Here is a 22,598-nt window from a genome sequence, read left to right as displayed (position 1 = left end):
TCAGTTTTCAATTAACTTTGAGTTATTAGAAAATGGATTATAATAAAAAAAAATATGTTAGTAAACATGAGACGACCAATGAAATCGAAATATTCTCAAAAAAAATAAATTAATGTGAAAACAAGCGCGCGGATAAAAATCACAATCTGGAGCCTAACAATCCACTTTATATGATTTTACGTAGGCTCTCTAGCTACTCAGGCTTCTCTTCATTTTTCGCATAAATCTTTCGCCTTTCACTAAAGATTTCCGTGGAGAGGAGCATACAATGAGTCTTTGCAATTTTTAGAGCCCAGCATGTACTGGGTTCATGATTTACTCATACTCTAGATCAGAAAGGTCTGTTGAATGCTAATTTGTGTTCACAGCTTTTCTTTTTTTATGAATTAATAGACCTGGAACACCACGACTTTACGGGAGAACTATTCAGTTTTCAATTAACTTTGAGTTATTACAAAATGGATAATAGTAAAAAAAAATGTTTCAGTAAACATGAAACGACCAATGAAATCGAAATATTCTCAAAAGAAATAAATTAATGTGAAAACAAGCGCGCGGATAAAAATCACAAGCTGGAGCCTAACAATTCACTTTATATGATTTTACGAAGGCTCTCTAGTTACTCAGGCTTCTCTTCATTTTTCGCATAAATCTTTCGCCTTTTACTAAAGATTTCCGTGGAGAGGAGCATACAATGAGTCTTTGCGATTCTTAAAGCCCAGTATGTACTGGGTTCATGATTTACTTATACTCTAGATCAGAAAGGTCTGTTGAATGCTAATTTGTGTTCACAAATTTTATTTTTTTATGAATTAGTAGGCCGGGAACACCGCGACTTTTTGGGGGGAACTATTCAGTTTTGAGGTAACTTTGATTTAGGTATTAGAAAATTAGTAATAATAAATCTAATTGTTTTAGTAAACATGAGGCAATTATCTAAAATAAAAAAAAATAATGTGAACACAAGCGCGCAAATAAAAATCACAATCTGGAGCTTAACAATCCACTAGATATGTCTTTACAAAGGTTACTCAGGCTTTTCTTCATTTTTCGCATAAATCTTTCGCCTTTTACTAAAGATTTCCGTGGAGAGTAGAATACAATGAGTCTTTGCGATTTTTTAAGCCCAGCATGTACTGGGTTCATGATTTACTTATACTCTAGATCAGAAAGTTCTTTTGAATGCTAATTTGTGTTCACAACTTATATTCTTTTATGAATTAATAGACCTGGAACACCACGACTTTACGGGAGAACTATTCAGTTTTCAATTAACTTTGAGTTATTAGAAGATGGATAATAATAAAAAAAATGTTTTAGTAAACATAAGACAACCAATGAAATCGAAATATTCACAAAAGAAATAAATTAATGTGAAAACAAGCATGCGGATTAAAATCACAATCTGGAGCCGAACAATCCACTTGATAGTTTTTTATGAAGGCTCTTTAGTTACTCAGGCCTCTCTTCATTTTTCGCATAAATCTTTCGCCTTTAACTAAAGATTTCCGTGGAGAGGAGCACACAATGAGTCTTTGCGATTTTTAGAGCCCAGCATGTACTGGGTTCATGATTTACTCATACTCTAAATCAGAAAGGTCTGTTGAATGCTAATTTGTGTTCACAACTTTTCTTTTTTTATGAATTAATAGACCTGGAACACCACGACTTTACGGGAGAACTATTCAGTATTCAATCAACTTTGAGTTATTAGAAGATGGATAATAATAAAAAAAAATGTGTTAGTAAACATGAGACGACCAATGAAATCGAAATATTCTCAAAAAATATAAATTAATGTGAAAACAAGCGCGCGGATAAAAATCACAATCTGGAGCCTAACAGTCCACTTTATATGATTTTACGAAGGCTCTCCAGTTACTCAGGCTTCTCTTCATTTTTCGCATAAATCTTTCGCCTTTTACTAAAGATTTCCGTGGAGAGGAGCATACAATGAGTCTTTGCGATTTTTATAGCCCTGCATGTACTGGGTTCGTGATTTACTTATACTCTGGATCAGAAAGGTCTGTTGAATGCTAATTTGTGTTCACAACTTTTATTCTTTCATGAATTAATAGGCCGGGAACACCGCGACTTTTTAGGGGGAACTATTCAGTTTTAAAGTAACTTTGATTTAGATATTAGAAAATTAGTAATAATAAATCTAATTGTTTTAGTAAACATGAGGCAATAAATGAAATAGAGTTAATCTAAAATAAAATAAACTAATGTGAACACAAGCGCGCGAATAAAAATCACAATCTGAAGCATAACAATCCACTTGATATGTCTTTAAGAAGGTTCTCTAGTTACTCAGGCTTCTCTTCATTTTTCGCATAAATCTTCCGCCTTTTACTAAAGATTTCCGTGGAGAGGAGCATACAATGAGTCTTTGCGATTTTTAAAGCCCAGTATGTACTGGGATCATGATTTACTTATACTCTAGGTCAGAAAGGTCTGTTGAATGCTAATTTGTGTTCACAAATTTTATTCTTTTATGAATTAATAGGCCTGGAACACCGCGACTTTTTGGGGGGAACTATTAAGTTTTGAGGTAACTTTGATTTAGGTATTAGAAAATTAGTAATAATAAATCTAATTGTTTTAGTAAACATGAGGCAATAAATGAAATAGAGTTAATCTAAAATAAAAAAAACTAATGTGAACTCAAGCGCGCGAATAAAAATCACAATCTGGAGCTTAACAATCCACTTGATATGTCTTTACAAAGGTTACTCAGGCTTTTCTTCATTTTTCGCATAAATCTTTCGCCTTTTACTAAAGATTTCCGTGGAGAGTAGAATACAATGAGTCTTTGCGATTTTTAAAGCCCAGCATGTACTGGGTTCATGATTTACTTATACTCTAGATCAGAAAGGTCTGTTGAATGCTAATTTGTGTTCACAACTTTTATTCTTTTATGAATTAATAGACCTGGAACACCACGACTATACGGGAGAACTATTCAGTTTTCAATTAACTTTGAGTTATTAGAAGATGGATAATAATAAAAAAAAATGTTTTAGTAAACATAAGACAACCAATGAAATCGAAATATTCACAAAAGAAATAAATTAATGTGAAAACAAGCGCGCGGATAAAAATCACAATCTGGAGCCGAACAATCCACTTGATATTTTTTTCACGAAGGCTCTTTAGTTACTCAGGCTTCTCTTCATTTTTCGCATAAATCTTTCGCCTTTTACTAAAGGTTTCCGTGGAGAGGAGCACACAATGAGTCTTTGCGATTTTTAAAGCCCAGCATCATGATTTACTTATACTCTAGGTCAGAAAGTTCTGTTGAATGCTAATTTGTGTTCACAATTTTTATTCTTTTATGAATTAATAGACTTGGAACACCACGACTTTACGGGAGAACTGTTCAGTTTTCCATTAACTTTGAGTTATTAGAAAGTGGATAATAATAAAAAAAATGTTTTAGTAAACATAAGACAACCAATGCAATCGAAATATTCTCAAAAAAAATAAATTAATGTGAAAACAAGCGCGCGGATAAAAATCACAATCTGGAGCCGAACAATCCACTTGATAGTTCTTTACGAAGGCTCTTTAGTTACTCAGGCTTCTCTTCATTTTTCGCATAAATCTTTCACCTTTTATTAAAGATTCCCGTGGAGAAGAGCATACAATGGGTCTTTGCGATATTTAAAGCCCAGCATGTACTGGGTTCATTATTTACTTATACTCTAGATCAGAAAGGTCTGTTGAATGTTAATTTGAGCTCACAACTTTTATTCTTTTATTAATTAATTGACCTGGAACACCACGATTTCAAAGGAGAATTCAATTAACTTTGAGTTATAAGAAAAAGGATAATAATAAAAAAATGCGTTTTAGTAAACATGAGACAACCAATAAAATCGAAATATTCTCAAAAGAAATAAATTAATGTGAAAACAAGCGCGCGGATAACAATCACAATCTGGAGCCTAACAATCCTCTTTATATGATTTTACGAAGGCTCTCTAGTTACTCAGGTTTCTCTTCATTTTTCGCATAAATCTTTCGCCTTTTACTAAAGATTTCCGTGGAGAGGAGCATACAATGAGTCTTTGCGATTTTTAAAGCCCATCATGTACTGGGTTCATGATTTACTCATACTCTAGATCAGAAAGGTCTGTTGAATGCTATTTTGTGTTCACAACTTTTATTCTTTTATGAATTAATAGACCTGGAACACCACGACTATACGGGAGAACTATTCAGTTTTCAATTAACTTTGAGTTATTAGAAGATGGATAATAATAAAAAAAAATGTTTTAGTAAACATAAGACAACCAATGAAATCGAAATATTCACAAAAGAAATAAATTAATGTGAAAACAAGCGCGCGGATAAAAATCACAATCTGGAGCCGAACAATCCACTTGATAGTTTTTTACGAAGGCTCTTTAGTTACTCAGGCTTCTCTTCATTTTTCGCATAAATCTTTCGCCTTTTACTAAAGGTTTCCGTGGAGAGGAGCACACAATGAGTCTTTGCGATTTTTAAAGCCCAGCATCATGATTTACTTATACTCTAGGTCAGAAAGTTCTGTTGAATGCTAATTTGTGTTCACAATTTTTATTCTTTTATGAATTAATAGACTTGGAACACCACGACTTTACGGGAGAACTGTTCAGTTTTCCATTAACTTTGAGTTATTAGAAAGTGGATAATAATAAAAAAAATGTTTTAGTAAACATAAGACAACCAATGCAATCGAAATATTCTCAAAAGAAATAAATTAATGTGAAAACAAGCGCGCGGATAAAAATCACAATCTGGAGCCGAACAATCCACTTGATAGTTCTTTACGAAGGCTCTTTAGTTACTCAGGCTTCTCTTCATTTTTCGCATAAATCTTTCACCTTTTATTAAAGATTCCCGTGGAGAAGAGCATACAATGGGTCTTTGCGATATTTAAAGCCCAGCATGTACTGGGTTCATTATTTACTTATACTCTAGATCAGAAAGGTCTGTTGAATGTTAATTTGAGCTCACAACTTTTATTCTTTTATTAATTAATAGACCTGGAACACCACGATTTCAAAGGAGAATTCAATTAACTTTGAGTTATAAGAAAAAGGATAATAATAAAAAAATGCGTTTTAGTAAACATGAGACAACCAATAAAATCGAAATATTCTCAAAAGAAATAAATTAATGTGAAAACAAGCGCGCGGATAACAATCACAATCTGGAGCCTAACAATCCTCTTTATATGATTTTACGAAGGCTCTCTAGTTACTCAGGTTTCTCTTCATTTTTCGCATAAATCTTTCGCCTTTTACTAAAGATTTCCGTGGAGAGGAGCATACAATGAATCTTTGCGATTTTTAAAGCCCATCATGTACTGGGTTCATGATTTACTTATACTCTAGATCAGAAAGGTCTGTTGAATGCTATTTTGTGTTCACAACTTTTATTCTTTCATGAATTAATAGACCTGGAACACCACGACTTTACGGGAGAACTATTCAGTTTTCAATTAACTTTGAGTTATTAGAAGATGGATAATAATAAAAAAAAATGTTTTAGTAAACATAAGACAACCAATGAAATCGAAATATTCACAAAAGAAATAAATTAATGTGAAAACAAGCGCGCGGATAAAAATCACAATCTGGAGCCGAACAATCCACTTGATAGTTTTTTACGAAGGCTCTTTAGTTACTCAGGCTTCTCTTCATTTTTCGCATAAATCTTTCGCCTTTTACTAAAGGTTTCCGTGGAGAGGAGCACACAATGAGTCTTTGCGATTTTTAAAGCCCAGCATCATGATTTACTTATACTCTAGGTCAGAAAGTTCTGTTGAATGCTAATTTGTGTTCACAATTTTTATTCTTTTATGAATTAATAGACTTGGAACACCACGACTTTACGGGAGAACTGTTCAGTTTTCCATTAACTTTGAGTTATTAGAAAGTGGATAATAATAAAAAAAATGTTTTAGTAAACATAAGACAACCAATGCAATCGAAATATTCTCAAAAGAAATAAATTAATGTGAAAACAAGCGCGCGGATAAAAATCACAATCTGGAGCCGAACAATCCACTTGATAGTTCTTTACGAAGGCTCTTTAGTTACTCAGGCTTCTCTTCATTTTTCGCATAAATCTTTCACCTTTTATTAAAGATTCCCGTGGAGAAGAGCATACAATGGGTCTTTGCGATATTTAAAGCCCAGCATGTACTGGGTTCATTATTTACTTATACTCTAGATCAGAAAGGTCTGTTGAATGTTAATTTGAGCTCACAACTTTTATTCTTTTATTAATTAATAGACCTGGAACACCACGATTTCAAAGGAGAATTCAATTAACTTTGAGTTATAAGAAAAAGGATAATAATAAAAAAATGCGTTTTAGTAAACATGAGACAACCAATAAAATCGAAATATTCTCAAAAGAAATAAATTAATGTGAAAACAAGCGCGCGGATAACAATCACAATCTGGAGCCTAACAATCCTCTTTATATGATTTTACGAAGGCTCTCTAGTTACTCAGGTTTCTCTTCATTTTTCGCATAAATCTTTCGCCTTTTACTAAAGATTTCCGTGGAGAGGAGCATACAATGAATCTTTGCGATTTTTAAAGCCCATCATGTACTGGGTTCATGATTTACTTATACTCTAGATCAGAAAGGTCTGTTGAATGCTATTTTGTGTTCACAACTTTTATTCTTTCATGAATTAATAGACCTGGAACACCACGACTTTACGGGAGAACTATTCAGTTTTCAATTATCTTTGAGTTATTAGAAAATGGATAATGATAATAAAAATGTTTTAGTAAACATGAGACAACCAATGAAATCGAAATATTCTCAAAAGAAATAAATTAATGTGAAAACAAGCGCGCGGATAAAAATCACAATCTGGAGCCAAACAATCCACTTTATATGATTTTACGCAGGCTCTCTAGTTACTCAGGCTTCTCTTCATTTTTCGCATAAATCTTTCGCCTTTTACTAAAGATTTCCATGGTGAGGAGCATACAATGAGTCTTTGCGATTTTTAAAGCCCATCATGTACTGGGTTCATGATTTACTCATACTCTAGATCAGAAAGGTCTGTTGAATGCTAATTTGTGTTCACAACTTTTATTCTTTTATGAATTAATGGACCTGGAACACCACGACTTTACGGGAGAAATAATCAGTTTTCAATTATCTTTGAGTTATTAGAAAATGGATAATAATATTAAAAATGTTTTAGTAAACATGAGACAACCAATGAAATCGAAATATTCTCAAAAGAAATAAATTAATGTGAAAACAAGCGCGCGGATAAAAATCACAATCTGAAGCCTAACAATCCACTTTATATGATTTTACGAAGGCTCTCTAGTTACTCAGGCTTCTCTTCATTTTTCGCATAAATCTTTCGCCTTTTACTAAAGATTTCCGTGGAGAGAAGCATACAATGAGTCTTTGCGAATTTTGAAGCCGAGCATGCGGTGGGTTCTTGGTTTACTTATTCTCTAGATCAGAAAGGTCTGTTGGATGCTAATTTGTGTTCACATCCTTTATGAATTAAGAGACCTGGAACACCACGATTTTTAGGGGGGGGGGGGTATTCAGTATTCAATTATTTTTGATTGAGTTATTAGAAAATCAATAATAATCAATCTAATCGTTTTAATAAACATGAGACAATTAATGAAATCGAATTAATCTCAAATAAAAGTAATGAGAAGACAAGCGTGCGAATAAATATCACAATCTTAGCTTAACAATCCACTCGATATGTCTTTACGAAGGCTCTGTAGTTGCTCAGGCTTCTCTTCTTCTCTCGCATAAATGTTTCGGTTTTTACTAAAGATTGCCGTGGTGAGAAGAAAATGATGAGTCTTTGCGAGCTCAGCATGAGGGTAAAAACCGAGTGTGAGAATAAGAACCCCAATCTTGAGATCAACAATACGCTTCATATATATATCTGTCTTCGAGAAGGCTTTATAGTTGCTCAGGCTTCTTTCTCTTCATTCTTCGCATCAATCTTTTGCCTCTTACCAAATATTTCATTGAGTAGAGCATACAATGAGACTATACGATTTTTGATGTCCGGTGTATAAGGGTTTATAGTTTACTTACTCCCAGGAGTAAGAAGGTCATTTGGGCGATTTTTTTTTATTGTGAGGCAAGAGACGTAGAACACCACGACGTTTAGGGGAAAACTATACAGGTAAATTAGTAAATCTGTATATTAGACACGAAATGGACCTATGGATCGTTTTGTCATTTCATATTCCTATTTGCGTTGTAGCAAAAAATTGTTTCTTCTCTTTAAATACTGGACAAATGGCTTTAAATTTACAGTATTTGAATACGTGAATGAGAATTCTTACTTACTAAGAGATATATGAGAAGCGGCCTTTGTCTCAGTTTGGTGGCTGTGGCGTATCGTCGAACAAGCCTTGCGCCACTTGGGAAAAGTTTTCATTTAATTTGTATTACCGCCTTTGAGTCCAATCGAAGGACATGAATTTAGTCTTAATCTTACCAATTGGCCTACTTTATTAATCGTTTTTCATACTGCTTTTGTAAAAAGCAAATTTAGACATTCAGACAATAATTAAAAATCCTTAATTGGAGTAGTGGAGCATGTATATTCATTCCCACGTTCATTATGCTGTGATTTATGCTTGTCATCTTTGTTTTTATTATTTATTCGTTGCTTATTCATATAGATTTTGTTGAGCCTGCGCAGCGCAATGTCATGTTTGTCTATCCATTTCATTTTTTTCTGTACAGAAAAGATTAAGAACAAGCAGTAGAAAACTTATCAAAGAATTTTTCACAGCAAATATTGGGATCCTCGATGCTGCGGTACTCCTGAAGTATGCGCACCCAAGATGTGGCACAACCTGAACCCTAACCTGGTACACAACCTGAGTTCAGGTTGTGCGCCATCTTGGTGCGCACACTTCAGTAGGTCCCATTTGTCAATATGTGATCTGTATTGGTAGCAGAGCTTCCCAACCTCCTATCAATTCCGTTGTTAGTCGATTTATTCTTCTCTTACTTATTGAATGTTGTTGTTTGTGTTTGATTTGTTGGCTGATGACTGGATGATGAATAAAAATTCTACCTATCTGGCAAAGCAGAATACGACTAATCCTATCGGGAATTACGTTTCCTTCAGAAATTTCCTTCTACGTTTTGTGGTCACCCACTTGTTATTATTAGATATTTGACTACTATTAGATATAGAATCTAGGTTCCTGTCGAAGCAGAGGATAATTAGGGTGGCTATATCCACAAGCAGCTCTAGTGTCTGGTGTCCAGGGATTTGAAGCCGAGACATCCTTAATGTTCAGTTCAGAATTTAGTACTCATTTTTGTGTGCGACTTCACTGTCCATCATCAGTCTATCGTAAGATATTGTGAAAAATTTACTAGATCTCAGTCGAAGACAGGTTGACCATCCCTGATCTAGAAGATCTTAGTTTTGAAGTTACCCGTTATATATTTATAATTTAACCTATTCATCTTTAAAAGGACTTGGGACATAGAATTGCATTTCGAACTTCTGGGAATCTTATTCCCACAACTAGTAAAATTATAAAGCGTCCCATTCCCAAAACGACCAGATTTTCTCTCTTATTATCTTGGTAGTAAACATCAGCAAACATAAAAAAGTGAACCAACAAAAATTGTCCAATAAGACTCAATGTTTAATATTGACATTTTTTTTTTCAATTTTCCAAATACAAATCAAGAAAGTAACCGTAAGATAAAGAGGGCCTGAATCCAGTATGTTTGATTGAAACCACGAGTAATCTCCATAACTAGAAAAATATTAGTAGCAAATAAATTGAATTCTAGTGTTTTGTGTTATTCAAATTGCCAAATAGCCCAGAAAAACAGCTCAATAATAAAATGCAAAAATTCCAGAATAGAAAATAGATGTGCTTTGTTACATTAATTCTAAAATCTATGGGACTTGGTTGAACAAATCCAAGTTTTATATCATACTTACAAGTGTTAAATTTCGCCACATACAACCCCTTCTCATAACCAGATAAAAAGAAAGTATAATTTACACCAAAAAATAGTATATTAATCCATTTGCACTTCTAGGGCTGACCAAATGATTCAAATACCTCATTCACAAGCAAATAACAAAATGATTAATCACTTATGCAATTTTCTTAACATTTCAGTTCATCTTAAATTATACATGTTCAAACAGTCCATCATCTGGTATCTAAAACACTAGTTTGTAAAAAAATAAGATGAATATAACCGAAAACAACACCTTTTCTATGTTTCAATTAAAGAGTCCAGCTGCACACTAACACAAATGTATTTCTGTAACGTTTCGTCCGACCAGAGTCAGACTTCCTCAGACAAGCAGTTTACAACAAACGGACGAAACGTTACAGAAATACATTTGTGTTAGTGTGCAGCTGGACTCTTTAATTGAATAGAATAGTCATGTTTATTCCAGCTACAGTATCCTTGCAGTATACGCATACGGATCCACTAGCATAAATGCATAGGGAAAAGATAGGAAGTTAGTCTCGCGCAACCCAACTCAAATTTTCTATGTTTATTGGACAAAATTACTTCTTTCTTGTAAAGAAATTTGAGATCATCAGTTCATGAACTGCGCATTTTTCATAACATCTCAGAATAATATTCAATTACTCTTTTACCAATATGATGACGTTCAAGGGTATCGAAATTTATCGAAGAAATTTTTTCTTTGTATAACTAATAAGCAGGTAGAAAGATTCGAATATTCAATTGAAGCACAAATAAAATATTCCATTTGATCCTAATATGAAGCATTTTAGAAATTTAGCCAGCCCTGTGTACAGTAATGGTGCCAAAAATTGTTTTCTAATCACCATCAGACATTAGATGTCAGAGAACCAAAAGATTTTTCAAGTCAGTTAGGGCTAACGCTGATTTATTTTTGACTACTTGAGAAAATCAACATTAAAACTTATGGGCCAAATGTATTATGGTTCCAATTCTAGAAATATCTTGTGATCCAAGAGAATGTGGTATAAGAAATTATTGGATGAGTTTTTACATGCAAGAATTAGAAATATTAAAACCAAGTGTAGTAGTAATAATAGTCAAGTATGTAGTATTCAAAAACGGTCAGGAATAAAAAATAATTCGACGTTAAAGAAATAAACGACGCTGTATATACATATACAATATTAAAAAGACTAACATTCCAATCAATAACCCTGAAAGAGAAACAAACCTTAAGGTATATATTTTAAGGTAAAAAAAATAGAGAAATAAACACCAATTTTAATAAGTCTAACCATTCATGAGAGATGATTTAAAAAGTTGAACAAAATAAGGACACTGACAAAAACAAAATGGAATTGAAAAACAAAAAGATGACAAATTTAATTCCCATCAATATATTTTTAGTCTCAACAATCATTAATGCATGTATTTGCATACCCAACTAATAATGGGCCATGGATATATAGTGTACCATGTTTATCTGTTATACAAACCCACCAGAAAAAAAAGTTGAAACTAAAATAAAAAAAATTTGGGTGGTAACTATCCATCTCTATGAAAACACTTCAGAATAATTTGATTCTTCAGGTATAGGAATAATAACATCCACGAAACACTTTAGCGATAATAGCTATAGTAACAAAGAGTTGGTCTTACATACCCTTTTCCTGTAATCTGATGAAAAAAGTAAAATGAGCTGGACTTCAATTAACATCTTGGAAAAGAACAACATAACCAAAAAAAGATACATCGATGCGAGTTACATTTCAAAAAGGGATAGTTTGGAAACAATATATACAAACGTAAAATGAAAGCATATCAAAGCAAGTAAGCAACACACAAGAGTTTCACTGATAACTTATCATATGTGGCCAAATTAAATTATTTCTTTATGTGAAATAATAAAGATGTCTAAAAACTACATTTCAAATTGATTATCAACGATAAGAGAGCAGCATTCACCATGACGTAAGAAGCAACTTGAACTTAAATCAACTTTATTACTGAGATTTGGACATAACAGAGTACAAAACATTATTTATATATCTATATTTATAAACCCTTTCAAAACTAAGTAGAAATAATTTTCTAGGATTTAAGATATCTCCATATTCGTCATTATGAATGAAAAGCAATATAAATTTGTGATACATTTTTCATAACTTGCGCTCAAAACCAAGATAGACTCAAATACTTACAGTAGTGCCAACAATTTTAACAGCTTGAGCCTAAAATAAATTTGAGCAATTCTTAAAACGCCAAACCAGTCATATAGGATAGGGTTTACATATTTATCTTGTGGGAGAGGAAAGTTGATAAGATAGCCTAATAATATGGCGGACCATGACCTCTCGTTTGGTTGCATGTTCATGTTGGGTATGGGATTAGTTAGCCAGTTACCGGTATTTGTTTCAGATGCATTCTTTATCAAATTAACCCAACATCTAAATAAAGTGAAATAATACTGAATGAAACTAAATCGTTTTGATTTTGTAAAACAAATTATATCAAGTTTTAAAATTTGTTGTGGCTGTATAACTAGCTATTCAAAAAGAATGAGTATCTCTCTTGTGTGTTACAAAACGAGAGTGAGCTGATGCATGAAAGAAAAACACAATAGAAAGCAGAATATCACCATAACCATATGGCTATGACTGCTAAGCATATTAAATTAACTTTTTGTTGAAAAATACAACACAGATAAAAAATGTAAATTTCCATCAATTGACACAGTATAACTCCTTTTATATTGTCATCTATACAAAAAAATGAGAGAAAAGTACACAATAAAAGTAAATATTATCTCCTAAGTGTTCATTGGAGATAATATCTATTTGTATCACATATAGAATATTAAAATTTATGTACCTGTATTACCTACACTGTCAGTTTATATCATTAAGCTATACATTATGAACTAAACTTGGTGTTTTAACAAAAAGTCATTTTTTACTTGAATTGAAAATATTTTACCTAACGATCTGCATAAGGCTGTTGCCTACTTAGAATTCAGAAATTATTTACCAGTATTACAATGGCCATTGTCAGCCGAGGGTAAATTTATAAAATATAGTATATGAAAACACAGTAAAATATCTACAATTCCACAGTCATTGAGCCATGTAATTAGTATTCAAGCATCATTTAATGATAAACCATTTGTATTCAATGCCTGTTGGACATAAGAATACGATAAAAATTCATATTATACATGGGATATATGCTATTAATGATGCTTGTCTTAGAGAAAAGTAATATTGAGAACTTGACATCTTAAATTTTACTTGAGCCAGTCTTTCAAAACCAAAAAAAAGCAAAAAACATCAGAAATCATCACTGATGACTAACACATACACAAAGAAGATGAGGTTTTAATGATTTTCAATTAATTCTCAAATAAATTTCATCGATCCTAAACGACACAATAATCATTCCCCGAGACCAGACCACTTTAAAAAACATTTAAATTACACTACACATTAGTTCATTGGGAATTCATTCAAGAACGAAGATACTGACACAAAAGCATTGACTTTTAAGTAGAAAAATTGTCTTCTGCAAAACATATCACACTGTAGATGGAGGCATAGCTAGACCAGCAACAATCTTCTGCCAAAGTTCCTTTTTACATGATTTCGCTCGACGTATGCTTTGCAGTACCTGAAGATAAATTTACAATTTTAGCACTGCTCTATATTCGGTACTCCCATAGTGTGTGTAACAAGTTAGGGTTCGGCAATATTTCCTCATTTTCGTTCTATCATGAGTTAGGCAAGTGAATATACCCCCTTGCCCATAGGTTCCAGTCTCTTTACACAACTTGATGTAAAGTAGGCGAACAAAATTAGTTACCTCCATATATGGGTACACACACTTTGGAGCGACCCATTATTCTTTCTCAATACACTTATGTAACTAAGGTACGTCGCATTAATGGATCAAATTTGAATTATTTGAGGAACAAAAACTTGACACAGAACACCTGAGTGTTGTTTATGGAAACACCAGTGCATCGCGGAACATCATTATTATAGCTTCGCAGAAAAGTCGTTCAATGTAGAATAATTTAGATTCAACATTTCCCAAAAAGGAAAATTTTTGCATACATTTTTCATGCATATATTACAAACAATCCAATTCGTGCAAAAGCCAGAGTGTGGTTTGTGCTTTACACTAGCTTAACACTGATTAACTAGAGATGGAACAACAAATTGAGGTTTTATATTTAGTAAAAACATACAAAATAAGCAAAGAAAGAATGCATCCACTGATGCAGACGAATATGAGTCATTCAACAAGAAAAATTCAATATATGGGATATCCACGCATATAAGCCGACCCCCTCAACGGCCCTAAAACGACAAATTTATAAAAATTCGCATATAATCAGACATTACAGATCGTAACCAGACTATACACACCTATCACAGCAAATGGTTGCAGAGAGAACTAATGAAAATGATAACCATCATTGGTATATTTTACTTACATCAATAACGGTAAGAAGTGTCTAAAAATCCTGTCATAGCGTAAATACACGAGCGATCACATGTTTGACAACCCTTCAGAGATTGTTATTGCTTTCATAGCGTAAGCACGCAAGCAATCACGTGTATGACAACCAATCAGACTGCTATCGCTGTCACAGCGTACCAAGTGCTGCTTCGAGTATGTGCCTGCACGCTCTTATGGTGAGCACTTAGCACGTATAAGCCAATCCTTTAGTGCAATCACAGTTATGCACATATAAGCTGAATTTTTAGTGTGATCAGACTTATGCGCGTATAAGCCAACCCCCTTAGCTTGGATACTTTTATTTTGAGTTTCAAACTCTGCTTATATGTGAGGATATACGGTAAGTAACCGTATTATTCAAACATACGAGTAAAATAAGCTAGTTAAATTCAAAAATATTTGAATTATTCGATTCAAACCTCATTGAACTGCATCAGTCCTCCTGGAGTCATACAAAAAGCTGTTCTTGAATTTTGCACTAGAGATGCAAAATCATCGTAATCAGCAGGATGGAGATGATATAATCTATTATGTATGAAATGGATGTACATCTGCAAGCATTTCTGTACAATGGGTTGCAGGAAAGGTAGCCTTAAATTTGAGCAAGCCTGCAACAAATACAAAAATGAAGAAACAATTTTTTAGGTAAAAACTCTGAAATATACTTTGATTTAGCATGGCAGCATAGACTGAAAAAAAAACTTTGTTATGCAAACTGATAGCAAAAAACTTTTAATAAGTTTATTAAATTAAAGTGTTAACCTGGAAAGATAAGAATATTGTAAATTTCAAAATTTCATAGAGAAACATAAGCTGAAAATACCGTAGGCAGATACTTGATGGCTTACAGATAACAATGTGAAAATTTAGTTCATCCTCAATAAGGTAAATATTTATAAAGATAAATTTCAAGTCAAATTGAAGTCAAAAAATTTGGTAAAGCAGACTGAAATATGTCCGAGCAAATATAAATAATAAACAAGATTGTTTTCACAAGAAGGTGACCAACCTTTGTCAAGAATGAAATATAGTTTAATTCAGTACAATTTGACATTTTGAGGCAGAGCGAATCAAAATAACCAAATGACAAAAAAGAGTTAAGGGTGTCCCACAACACAGAAATTAGAACTAATTAAAAAAAATTCTGACCTGCTGATGATTATTCTGTGCTAGATATTGTGCAGTTTCTACTGCGATATCTTGCAAAACAAAGGGAGATGAAATACCGGTGACGACTGCCAGACAAAACTGCTGAACATAATGCATACCTATTGAGACAATAAAAATATGATTACCTTAAAACCTGTATTGCATTATCCATATGTAATTTCAAATTCACACTCAGGATCATGTGAGTTCAATTTTAGTGTGATACAAGTTAAGATAAGTTAGGGAACTACTCCATACGAGGCTTGTATAAAACCCAGTTACATTAGGATTTCTTTTTCATGATTTATACAGCTTTTTAAATGCAATCCCGCCCTAACACTGGATAGAAGCATCTACTGCCAGGAAAAAATATTATATTCCGGAAATATTGAAATTTTTCCACTTAGGCACTGTTGACCCATTTTATTACGGCCTGTATACCGCTGTAACCACTTGGCCATTTGCATCCAAACTTGATGAATTCCAGATCTAGAATACTTACCAAGTTCTATGGATAACTTCAATAACCATTTAACATTATTTGTGTACGGAGGATTTTTAACATATTTCGAATTTGGTCGATCTTCAGTTCTCTTTGCAAGCAGATCAAGAGCAAGCATACTGACTCGGAATGCACTCTGGAGCTGTTGAAAGAATAAGGATAAATTATTTTTGTATTAATTGAGAAAATAAACAATTCTTGCTTTTGTGAGTGATAATGAGAAACAAGTTTTAACATTCTGTTTAACTTAAGCTTATGATATAATTCAGTCAATTTGAACTTTGTGTATCTACAGTATAATGCTAGCTAATTCACAGAGTCAAATGAGAAATTTACACTCAAAGAGAGATGAGAAAAAAATGATAACTTCAATTAATAAAACTTTGCTCACATTTTCAATCAAAAGCGAAAATCATCCATCAGAGCATTTGATTATTTTAATTCTGTAGGTATGGACACAAAGGCCATGTATTGATTACTTCTTAATTGAATAAAGAATTTGCTTCGTTTGCCATTAAGAGTACTTGAAAATTCAAATCGATTGTTCCATTACTGTCCATGTATACAGTATACATGTCATGTCCAATAGCATATCCATTTTTGATTAAAGTCGATCTTCAATCACCAAGTTTTACAGAACTTACCTGGTAAGAGGTGGGGTGGTTATGTAGAGGTAGAGCATTTGCTGGGATTGGTGCGATAGCAGTCGCAAGTTGTAGGGATTGATGACCCGTGTGATGATGATGTGTATGTGGACCTTCAGCTAGATAAGCTCCACTGGCTGCACAATACTGCAAAGTGTGGAGACGATTACTGTGTTGCACCGGTACCTGTAAACAATTAATGTCTGGTTATCATAAAAAGAAAGCATCTGTACAATTGGGTATCAAAACAATTTTTAATTTTTGCAACTCACAAAAAAATGACACAATTCAAATATATGTGTAGGAATATCCCAATAAGTGGGTCACATACATAAAGTCCATGCATCTGAAAACAAATAACTGGCTAACTAATCCCATACCCGACATGGACTGGTAATCAGACGAAAGGCCACGGTTCGCCATATAATTAAGCCGCCTTACACACATAAATTTATTCTCAACCACAATTTTTTTTAACTAGGTGGTATTCCCATTTCTGACTCATTGCCCAATTTGACAAAACAAAATAAATTTTTTTACTTTAAATATAAAATATTTCCATCACTGTTGAAAGTCTGTTCTTTTAAAAGTCACTACTTACCAAGTTAATTCCAGTAGCATGATGGTGAATAGACGCCGGTGTGTAGGTGTGGTGTTGATGACCCATTGTAGCTGCCCCATTGGGTAAGATGTGGGGTGGTACAACATGATGCCCATTACCTCTTGGTAAAGTATATTGTGGGTCCAAAACAGGGTGTGGAGAACGAGATGGAATTGCCGATTGTGTAACGATAGCTGCACTCGGAGAAAAGGCGGCTGGGTGCAGTAATGGGGTCTGGGTCACTGGTTGATGTATGAGGGTGACAGGTTGATGGATACCAGGTGAGTGAACTGTGACTCCAACAGGCTGATGGGGTCTAACCCCATTGTCAGACTAAAAGAAAAATTGTTTTTATCAAATATGTAGGAACAATATCTTATAGTGATTGAAAATGTGAGCCTAAGTGTGCTGGTGAAACATATCAAAAATATACGATCAATTGCAACGCTAACGTACTGACTGACCTGCAGCATGACAACTTTAAGTACGCTATGCAAAATATGACAAATTCAAGTCTTCCTAAGCAAGGTTAATTTCAAAAGTAGTAGTAGCCAATCCACTATCAAAATCAACTTGTTAATACAGATCGAGTATAAAAAAAAATTTTTGATCAAATATCGTCTTACTAGTTTGGATCATAGAAATTTCACCAATGTCGTCTCGCACAATGAGATAGAACAAATAAAATTACATTAAGAAGTTCATTTTATTTGTAAGTTTAAAATAATTCACCTGGAAAGTGACCACACTCGTTGGATGAAGTACCATCCCTGTAACTGGAACAGCCATACTTGGTCCACCTGAACATAACGCAAAAATTATTTGAATCTAAATTTCTACAATCAATTTAACTGTTGTAAAAATTATACAGATCTTTGATATTAACACACAAAAGATAATTGTATATTTCAATTGAACTAGATTGTATTCAAAAGATAAATTGGAGAAATGAATAAAAATGAGTATAAAATAAAGAAATGCTGAATTGTTGTGTCCCCCTGTTATTCTATCAGAATGACGAATCTGTAGGTTCTCAAAGCTAAGATTAAGGTGAAGTTTGGAATTTGGTTATTTAAATAAAAACTAATTCTGGATGCCTGATTTATGAAATGTTACTTATTTTGTGTAAAATTTGCCATTTGCGCTGTAAGAACTATCCATTATTGAAATATTAGAAATCAAATTAAATTCCTAGAATTCTGAGATATTTAAATATTCCCATATCGACTACCTAATTCTGAACAGAATATCAGAGAATATTGGGCAAAAATCAATAACCAACTTACCTGTTGGTACTTGTATAGAAGGATATGGTTGTGGTTGCTGTTGCATATTTCCAGCAACAGACGTTGGCACCACATATTGTGGTGGACTCGGGTTCCTCGATTCTCTGTTGTGAGTCTGCAAGATGAAATATAATATGATTAAATTCATGAATAGGTTAGAAGGATGAAAAAAAATTCGTCATGTATAATTAGAATATCGAAATTTGGTCTTCTACATTTGGGAGCAAAATCTTTGTACGAGTATAGCATATCATTGTTAAAAAGGGGAATGAATTATGATTTCTACTTCAAAAGAGAACAATCATATAATTTAGTTGTCCAGCATTTATTAAAATTACCATTTCTTTTCACAGAGTGCAGTGGTAGTTCAGATTAAATTGAAAAAGGGCAAGGAACAATTTCAATATATCCTGCCCAGTGAAAACTGGGGAAGTTGGCGTAAACACAAAATCTGTAATCCACGAAGACAGACTAAAACACACAAACCTTTTCATGAAGCCACTGCCATTTTCTAGCAACCTCAAATAAAACTTCAGGATACACACCACCACCTCTACCAGCTTGTTCTACAGCAATATTTGCCTTCTCTAACATTTCAGTCCCCTAAAAAGGAACAATGTGAGATAAAGAAAATAGGGATTATTAAAATTTAATTTACATAGAAATTGTGATCTATTTATGGATACTTTCCCAAAGGACTAAGTTTACAGATTGAAAACGTTCTAGGGATAGAACATATGATAGTCATTGTCAAGAACAGACTTTGATTATGGCTGCCCAGTGATGGGATTGAGTTCTTTAGAACCTTTACTAGGGATGTCGTGATAATCAGCGGAACGGCCCTTGGTGTTTTGAATGTTGGACGGCCACAGTAAAAAGTAACGTTCACCCCAGATGATGACTAGCGCTATATATGGTGTTTCAAAAGCTATGTATAAGATTTATGTAAGCATGTCATGGATACGTAGTGATATACATTAGTAAATATGATGTTTAATAAGTTCTTATTATGTAATCGTATGCCACGTTATTGTATAGTTTAGGCCAGGGTAGTGGTGATGGGAAAATATTTGCACCTCAATGCCCCAAAAGGGAAAAACGCACTTGATCCAACTAATTTTGCTCTCATGAATATGAGTGAGTGAAGTAGTTTTATTTGTTCTCATTTTTTTTCTTGTGGAACGGCTTATGTCGCATTTTTGAGTCGTCTCTAGCTAATCTTCATTCAGCCTTGTTGGAAAATGAACTTTGCCCAAACCAAATCATGATTGTCTTATATATTATTACAACACCAACTTTTTTTGCAGCAATCAATGAGGAAAAGATGTCTTTGAACAAAGACATTAAATCATAACATAAATCTACAAAATACCTGCTCTCTACATTGTAGCAATGCACGTTGGACCTCATTTGGATTAACTGCATGTGCATGTGGGAGAACACTGAGTGCAAGTTCTGCAGCCACTTGAACTGTAGTAGGATCTCTACCATGAGATGCTCTGTCAGCCAAACTAATGGTTTCAGTTGGGGTAAGATGTCCTTCCCAAGAATCGACTAGAATTTGTAAAGCTGCACTTCCAATTTCCATGGCCTGACCTGAAATAGAGCGTAATGATAAAAATTTAAAAAAAAATTGAAATGTCGCATTATATGGTTTTAATCCTATATCATTAAACAAAAGGTTGTCAAAGTTCATAAAAATATACCGACAGTGTTTGTGATAGCTTTTGAATGCCAAACAAACAGTATCAAAATTGTCAATATATTTAGTAGACATTTCGGTACTCACATGGTATGTGTACCAGGTTAGGGTTAGGCCATTATTTTATTCCGATTTTAGTTCTAATACGAGTTCAGAGACTGTCTGTGTTTAGACAAAATACCCCCTGCCCATAGGCTTCCATCCCTTTACACAACTTGATGTAAAGTAGGCGAACAAAATTAGTTACCTCCATACTGGTACACACACTTCTGTAGCGCCGGCATTTCAATAGTCGTGATGAAAGAGGTGTATTTATGACGCATTCTCATAGTTTTTAACCCCATAAGGTTTTTAAAATTCCGTCAAACAATTGTCAACAATGATTAGCTTATATCTTCCAGTGGCGGCGTAAAGGACATTTAGTAAACTTTACCTGTAATCCATGACACATGAGATGAATATGTACGACTGAGCCAGTTAGGTGAAACACAATTGTGCATCCCAAGAGCATAAAGTCCAATTTCAAATGCAGCTAAAAGTAAGTTGCGATTCACTCCTCCTTGTGATGAATTTTGTGGCTAAAATGAAAAATAATCTTGTGTATAAATCCTATATAAAAAATATTCGTAACCAATATGATAAGCAAACTAAATGTGCAAAAAGTCTACTCTAAACATTCTCTCTGTTGCAATTAAGAAATAAATAATTTCTTTCGACAAGTCAACAAGATCATTTTAAAGGCAGAATGACAAACCTGCATGAACAATGACGTGCTGCTATTTCCACCAGCTTTTACCAAGACAGTCTTAGCGAGTTCAAAATAAAAGTGAGCAGATGCTTCAGATGGTTGGTTCGGTACGTCAGGCACAACAACAGCATTTCTTCCACGATTCTGAAACAAAAACATAAAGTGAGATACTGTATAATGAGTGCGAACAAGAATGGTGAGTCAAGAAAGCAATAGAAATGTATAGAATCGTATACATCATGATAAAGCAACAGTGTCATTTATAAGTGTAGTTGAAACCATGTATGAACTGAAATAGTTTTATGAAAAATTGTTAGACTCTGATCCACAAGAGTATTTGATTTCTTACGGTTGTTATATTAATACTCATTCATGTTGCCAATGAAGGTATTTTTGAAGTCTTGTACATGATGTCTGCCCAATAGCTCTATACAGATTACAGAAGAGGTCATTCAGTTTGAAAATGGGACCATATATTAATCCCTATTGCTAACCACCCTTTACTTTTAAGTTCAGTATCCAATGGATTGATTGTAGATGGAACATTAACTTAGCAATGTTACTCATCAGCACATCACACAAACTAGGTTGAAGGCAGCATGATAAGTAAGATCCTATTGAGTAAAGTTTAATAAATCAGTGATTCTAAAAGTGGGCAAATATCGACACCTAGGGGGTGAAAGAGATACAATAGGGGCGTAGAAAAGTTGTCAAAAATAGCACATTCCTGAAAAGTCAGAATTATCGTAAACTTTTCCCTCACGAATTGCGTCTGACCAAAAATATTTTAAATATTAGGAAAAGTCAACCAATCTCACCCGCCTGTACTATTATTACTAATTAATCGCTAATGCTTATATACAGTGCTATAAAAGGGAAAAGGTACATAAAAGTTTCAGAACCACTGGTTAAAAAAAAGTCAAAATATATACTATTCAAAGAAAGATTGAATACAAATAATACATAATTGAATACATAATTCAGATTTAGAATATTCTCATGATTATAATAAATTGCGAACAATATTTCTAGAATGAAATATGAAACAAATATGAAAATTAAAACAAAGAAAACAATTGGGTACATAGCAACATAATATTACCTTCATTCTGAAGTTGTTTCCGGGCCTCGATTTTCCACCTGATCCAACCACTGTAGTGGTATGTTGTCCAACCATCTGTTGATATTGCTGTGGACTGCTGCTTGCAGGTACATGAGCTATTGATGACTGACCACTTGGACCAGGTTTATCAGATAGATCATTACTTTCAGAATCGTCACTTTTAATTGAATGATTGCTTGAACTAAAAAAGACAGTAATTGGTTGGATGAGTATTTCTCAAACTGTGTTCTGTGGAAAATTACTGTTCCGTAAACTTCTTCAGAGTGTTCTGCGGAACAAGGATTGAAATTGGGACTAAATTGGTCGCCATGGCGATCTTGGTTGTTCTT

The 22,598-nt window shown here is 33.6% G+C and overlaps 1 protein-coding gene and 18 non-coding genes across 20 annotated transcripts in view; 18 read left to right on the top strand and 1 right to left on the bottom strand.

The window, feature by feature from the left end:
• Window positions 1-194: 194 nt before the first annotated feature.
• On the top strand, window positions 195-308 carry LOC144428451 (U5 spliceosomal RNA). Its single transcript, XR_013478394.1, has one exon. It is a non-coding gene; the product is annotated as a U5 spliceosomal RNA (small nuclear RNA).
• Window positions 309-620: 312 nt separating this feature from the next.
• Window positions 621-734, top strand: LOC144428482 (U5 spliceosomal RNA). Its single transcript, XR_013478425.1, has one exon. It is a non-coding gene; the product is annotated as a U5 spliceosomal RNA (small nuclear RNA).
• Window positions 735-1,028: 294 nt separating this feature from the next.
• LOC144428699 (U5 spliceosomal RNA) lies at window positions 1,029-1,143 on the top strand. Its single transcript, XR_013478640.1, has one exon. It is a non-coding gene; the product is annotated as a U5 spliceosomal RNA (small nuclear RNA).
• Window positions 1,144-1,453: 310 nt separating this feature from the next.
• On the top strand, window positions 1,454-1,567 carry LOC144428749 (U5 spliceosomal RNA). The gene has a single exon (XR_013478690.1). It is a non-coding gene; the product is annotated as a U5 spliceosomal RNA (small nuclear RNA).
• A 312-nt stretch (window positions 1,568-1,879) lies between these two features.
• Window positions 1,880-1,993, top strand: LOC144428540 (U5 spliceosomal RNA). Its single transcript, XR_013478483.1, has one exon. It is a non-coding gene; the product is annotated as a U5 spliceosomal RNA (small nuclear RNA).
• Window positions 1,994-2,310: 317 nt separating this feature from the next.
• On the top strand, window positions 2,311-2,424 carry LOC144428738 (U5 spliceosomal RNA). The gene has a single exon (XR_013478679.1). It is a non-coding gene; the product is annotated as a U5 spliceosomal RNA (small nuclear RNA).
• A 309-nt stretch (window positions 2,425-2,733) lies between these two features.
• Window positions 2,734-2,847, top strand: LOC120338536 (U5 spliceosomal RNA). Its single transcript, XR_005569113.2, has one exon. It is a non-coding gene; the product is annotated as a U5 spliceosomal RNA (small nuclear RNA).
• Window positions 2,848-3,160: 313 nt separating this feature from the next.
• Window positions 3,161-3,279, top strand: LOC144428808 (U5 spliceosomal RNA). Its single transcript, XR_013478747.1, has one exon. It is a non-coding gene; the product is annotated as a U5 spliceosomal RNA (small nuclear RNA).
• Window positions 3,280-3,575: 296 nt separating this feature from the next.
• LOC144428849 (U5 spliceosomal RNA) lies at window positions 3,576-3,689 on the top strand. The gene has a single exon (XR_013478785.1). It is a non-coding gene; the product is annotated as a U5 spliceosomal RNA (small nuclear RNA).
• Window positions 3,690-3,991: 302 nt separating this feature from the next.
• Window positions 3,992-4,106, top strand: LOC144428640 (U5 spliceosomal RNA). Its single transcript, XR_013478583.1, has one exon. It is a non-coding gene; the product is annotated as a U5 spliceosomal RNA (small nuclear RNA).
• A 311-nt stretch (window positions 4,107-4,417) lies between these two features.
• LOC144428807 (U5 spliceosomal RNA) lies at window positions 4,418-4,536 on the top strand. The gene has a single exon (XR_013478746.1). It is a non-coding gene; the product is annotated as a U5 spliceosomal RNA (small nuclear RNA).
• A 296-nt stretch (window positions 4,537-4,832) lies between these two features.
• LOC120338554 (U5 spliceosomal RNA) lies at window positions 4,833-4,946 on the top strand. Its single transcript, XR_005569129.2, has one exon. It is a non-coding gene; the product is annotated as a U5 spliceosomal RNA (small nuclear RNA).
• A 302-nt stretch (window positions 4,947-5,248) lies between these two features.
• On the top strand, window positions 5,249-5,363 carry LOC120338542 (U5 spliceosomal RNA). Its single transcript, XR_005569118.2, has one exon. It is a non-coding gene; the product is annotated as a U5 spliceosomal RNA (small nuclear RNA).
• A 311-nt stretch (window positions 5,364-5,674) lies between these two features.
• Window positions 5,675-5,793, top strand: LOC144428806 (U5 spliceosomal RNA). Its single transcript, XR_013478745.1, has one exon. It is a non-coding gene; the product is annotated as a U5 spliceosomal RNA (small nuclear RNA).
• Window positions 5,794-6,089: 296 nt separating this feature from the next.
• LOC144428848 (U5 spliceosomal RNA) lies at window positions 6,090-6,203 on the top strand. Its single transcript, XR_013478784.1, has one exon. It is a non-coding gene; the product is annotated as a U5 spliceosomal RNA (small nuclear RNA).
• Window positions 6,204-6,505: 302 nt separating this feature from the next.
• Window positions 6,506-6,620, top strand: LOC144428748 (U5 spliceosomal RNA). Its single transcript, XR_013478689.1, has one exon. It is a non-coding gene; the product is annotated as a U5 spliceosomal RNA (small nuclear RNA).
• Window positions 6,621-6,930: 310 nt separating this feature from the next.
• Window positions 6,931-7,045, top strand: LOC144428768 (U5 spliceosomal RNA). The gene has a single exon (XR_013478708.1). It is a non-coding gene; the product is annotated as a U5 spliceosomal RNA (small nuclear RNA).
• A 310-nt stretch (window positions 7,046-7,355) lies between these two features.
• LOC120338540 (U5 spliceosomal RNA) lies at window positions 7,356-7,469 on the top strand. Its single transcript, XR_005569116.2, has one exon. It is a non-coding gene; the product is annotated as a U5 spliceosomal RNA (small nuclear RNA).
• Window positions 7,470-9,659: 2,190 nt separating this feature from the next.
• The window catches only part of LOC120337869 (zinc finger SWIM domain-containing protein 8-like), a 35,264-nt gene continuing 22,325 nt past the window's right edge, over window positions 9,660-22,598 (bottom strand). For both annotated transcript variants that reach the window (XM_039405768.2, XM_039405769.2), the window contains exons 24-36: window positions 22,249-22,450; window positions 21,153-21,290; window positions 20,832-20,976; window positions 20,069-20,292; window positions 19,183-19,299; window positions 18,697-18,811; window positions 18,143-18,210; window positions 17,411-17,743; window positions 16,810-16,995; window positions 16,166-16,307; window positions 15,664-15,782; window positions 14,934-15,122; window positions 9,660-13,659 (exon numbers count right to left, since the gene is read on the bottom strand). In XM_039405768.2, coding sequence (XP_039261702.2) covers window positions 13,567-13,659; window positions 14,934-15,122; window positions 15,664-15,782; window positions 16,166-16,307; window positions 16,810-16,995; window positions 17,411-17,743; window positions 18,143-18,210; window positions 18,697-18,811; window positions 19,183-19,299; window positions 20,069-20,292; window positions 20,832-20,976; window positions 21,153-21,290; window positions 22,249-22,450 — 2,071 coding nt within the window. In that variant the 3' untranslated portion in view covers window positions 9,660-13,566. The remainder of the gene's footprint in view (window positions 13,660-14,933; window positions 15,123-15,663; window positions 15,783-16,165; window positions 16,308-16,809; window positions 16,996-17,410; window positions 17,744-18,142; window positions 18,211-18,696; window positions 18,812-19,182; window positions 19,300-20,068; window positions 20,293-20,831; window positions 20,977-21,152; window positions 21,291-22,248; window positions 22,451-22,598) is intronic.

The sequence above is a fragment of the Styela clava genome, chromosome 10 (genome assembly GCF_964204865.1).
Source record: "Styela clava chromosome 10, kaStyClav1.hap1.2, whole genome shotgun sequence".
Taxonomy (NCBI): domain Eukaryota; kingdom Metazoa; phylum Chordata; class Ascidiacea; order Stolidobranchia; family Styelidae; genus Styela; species Styela clava.
The sequence above is the reverse complement of the archived record's forward strand: the minus strand, read 5'-3'. Positions and strand labels throughout refer to the sequence as shown.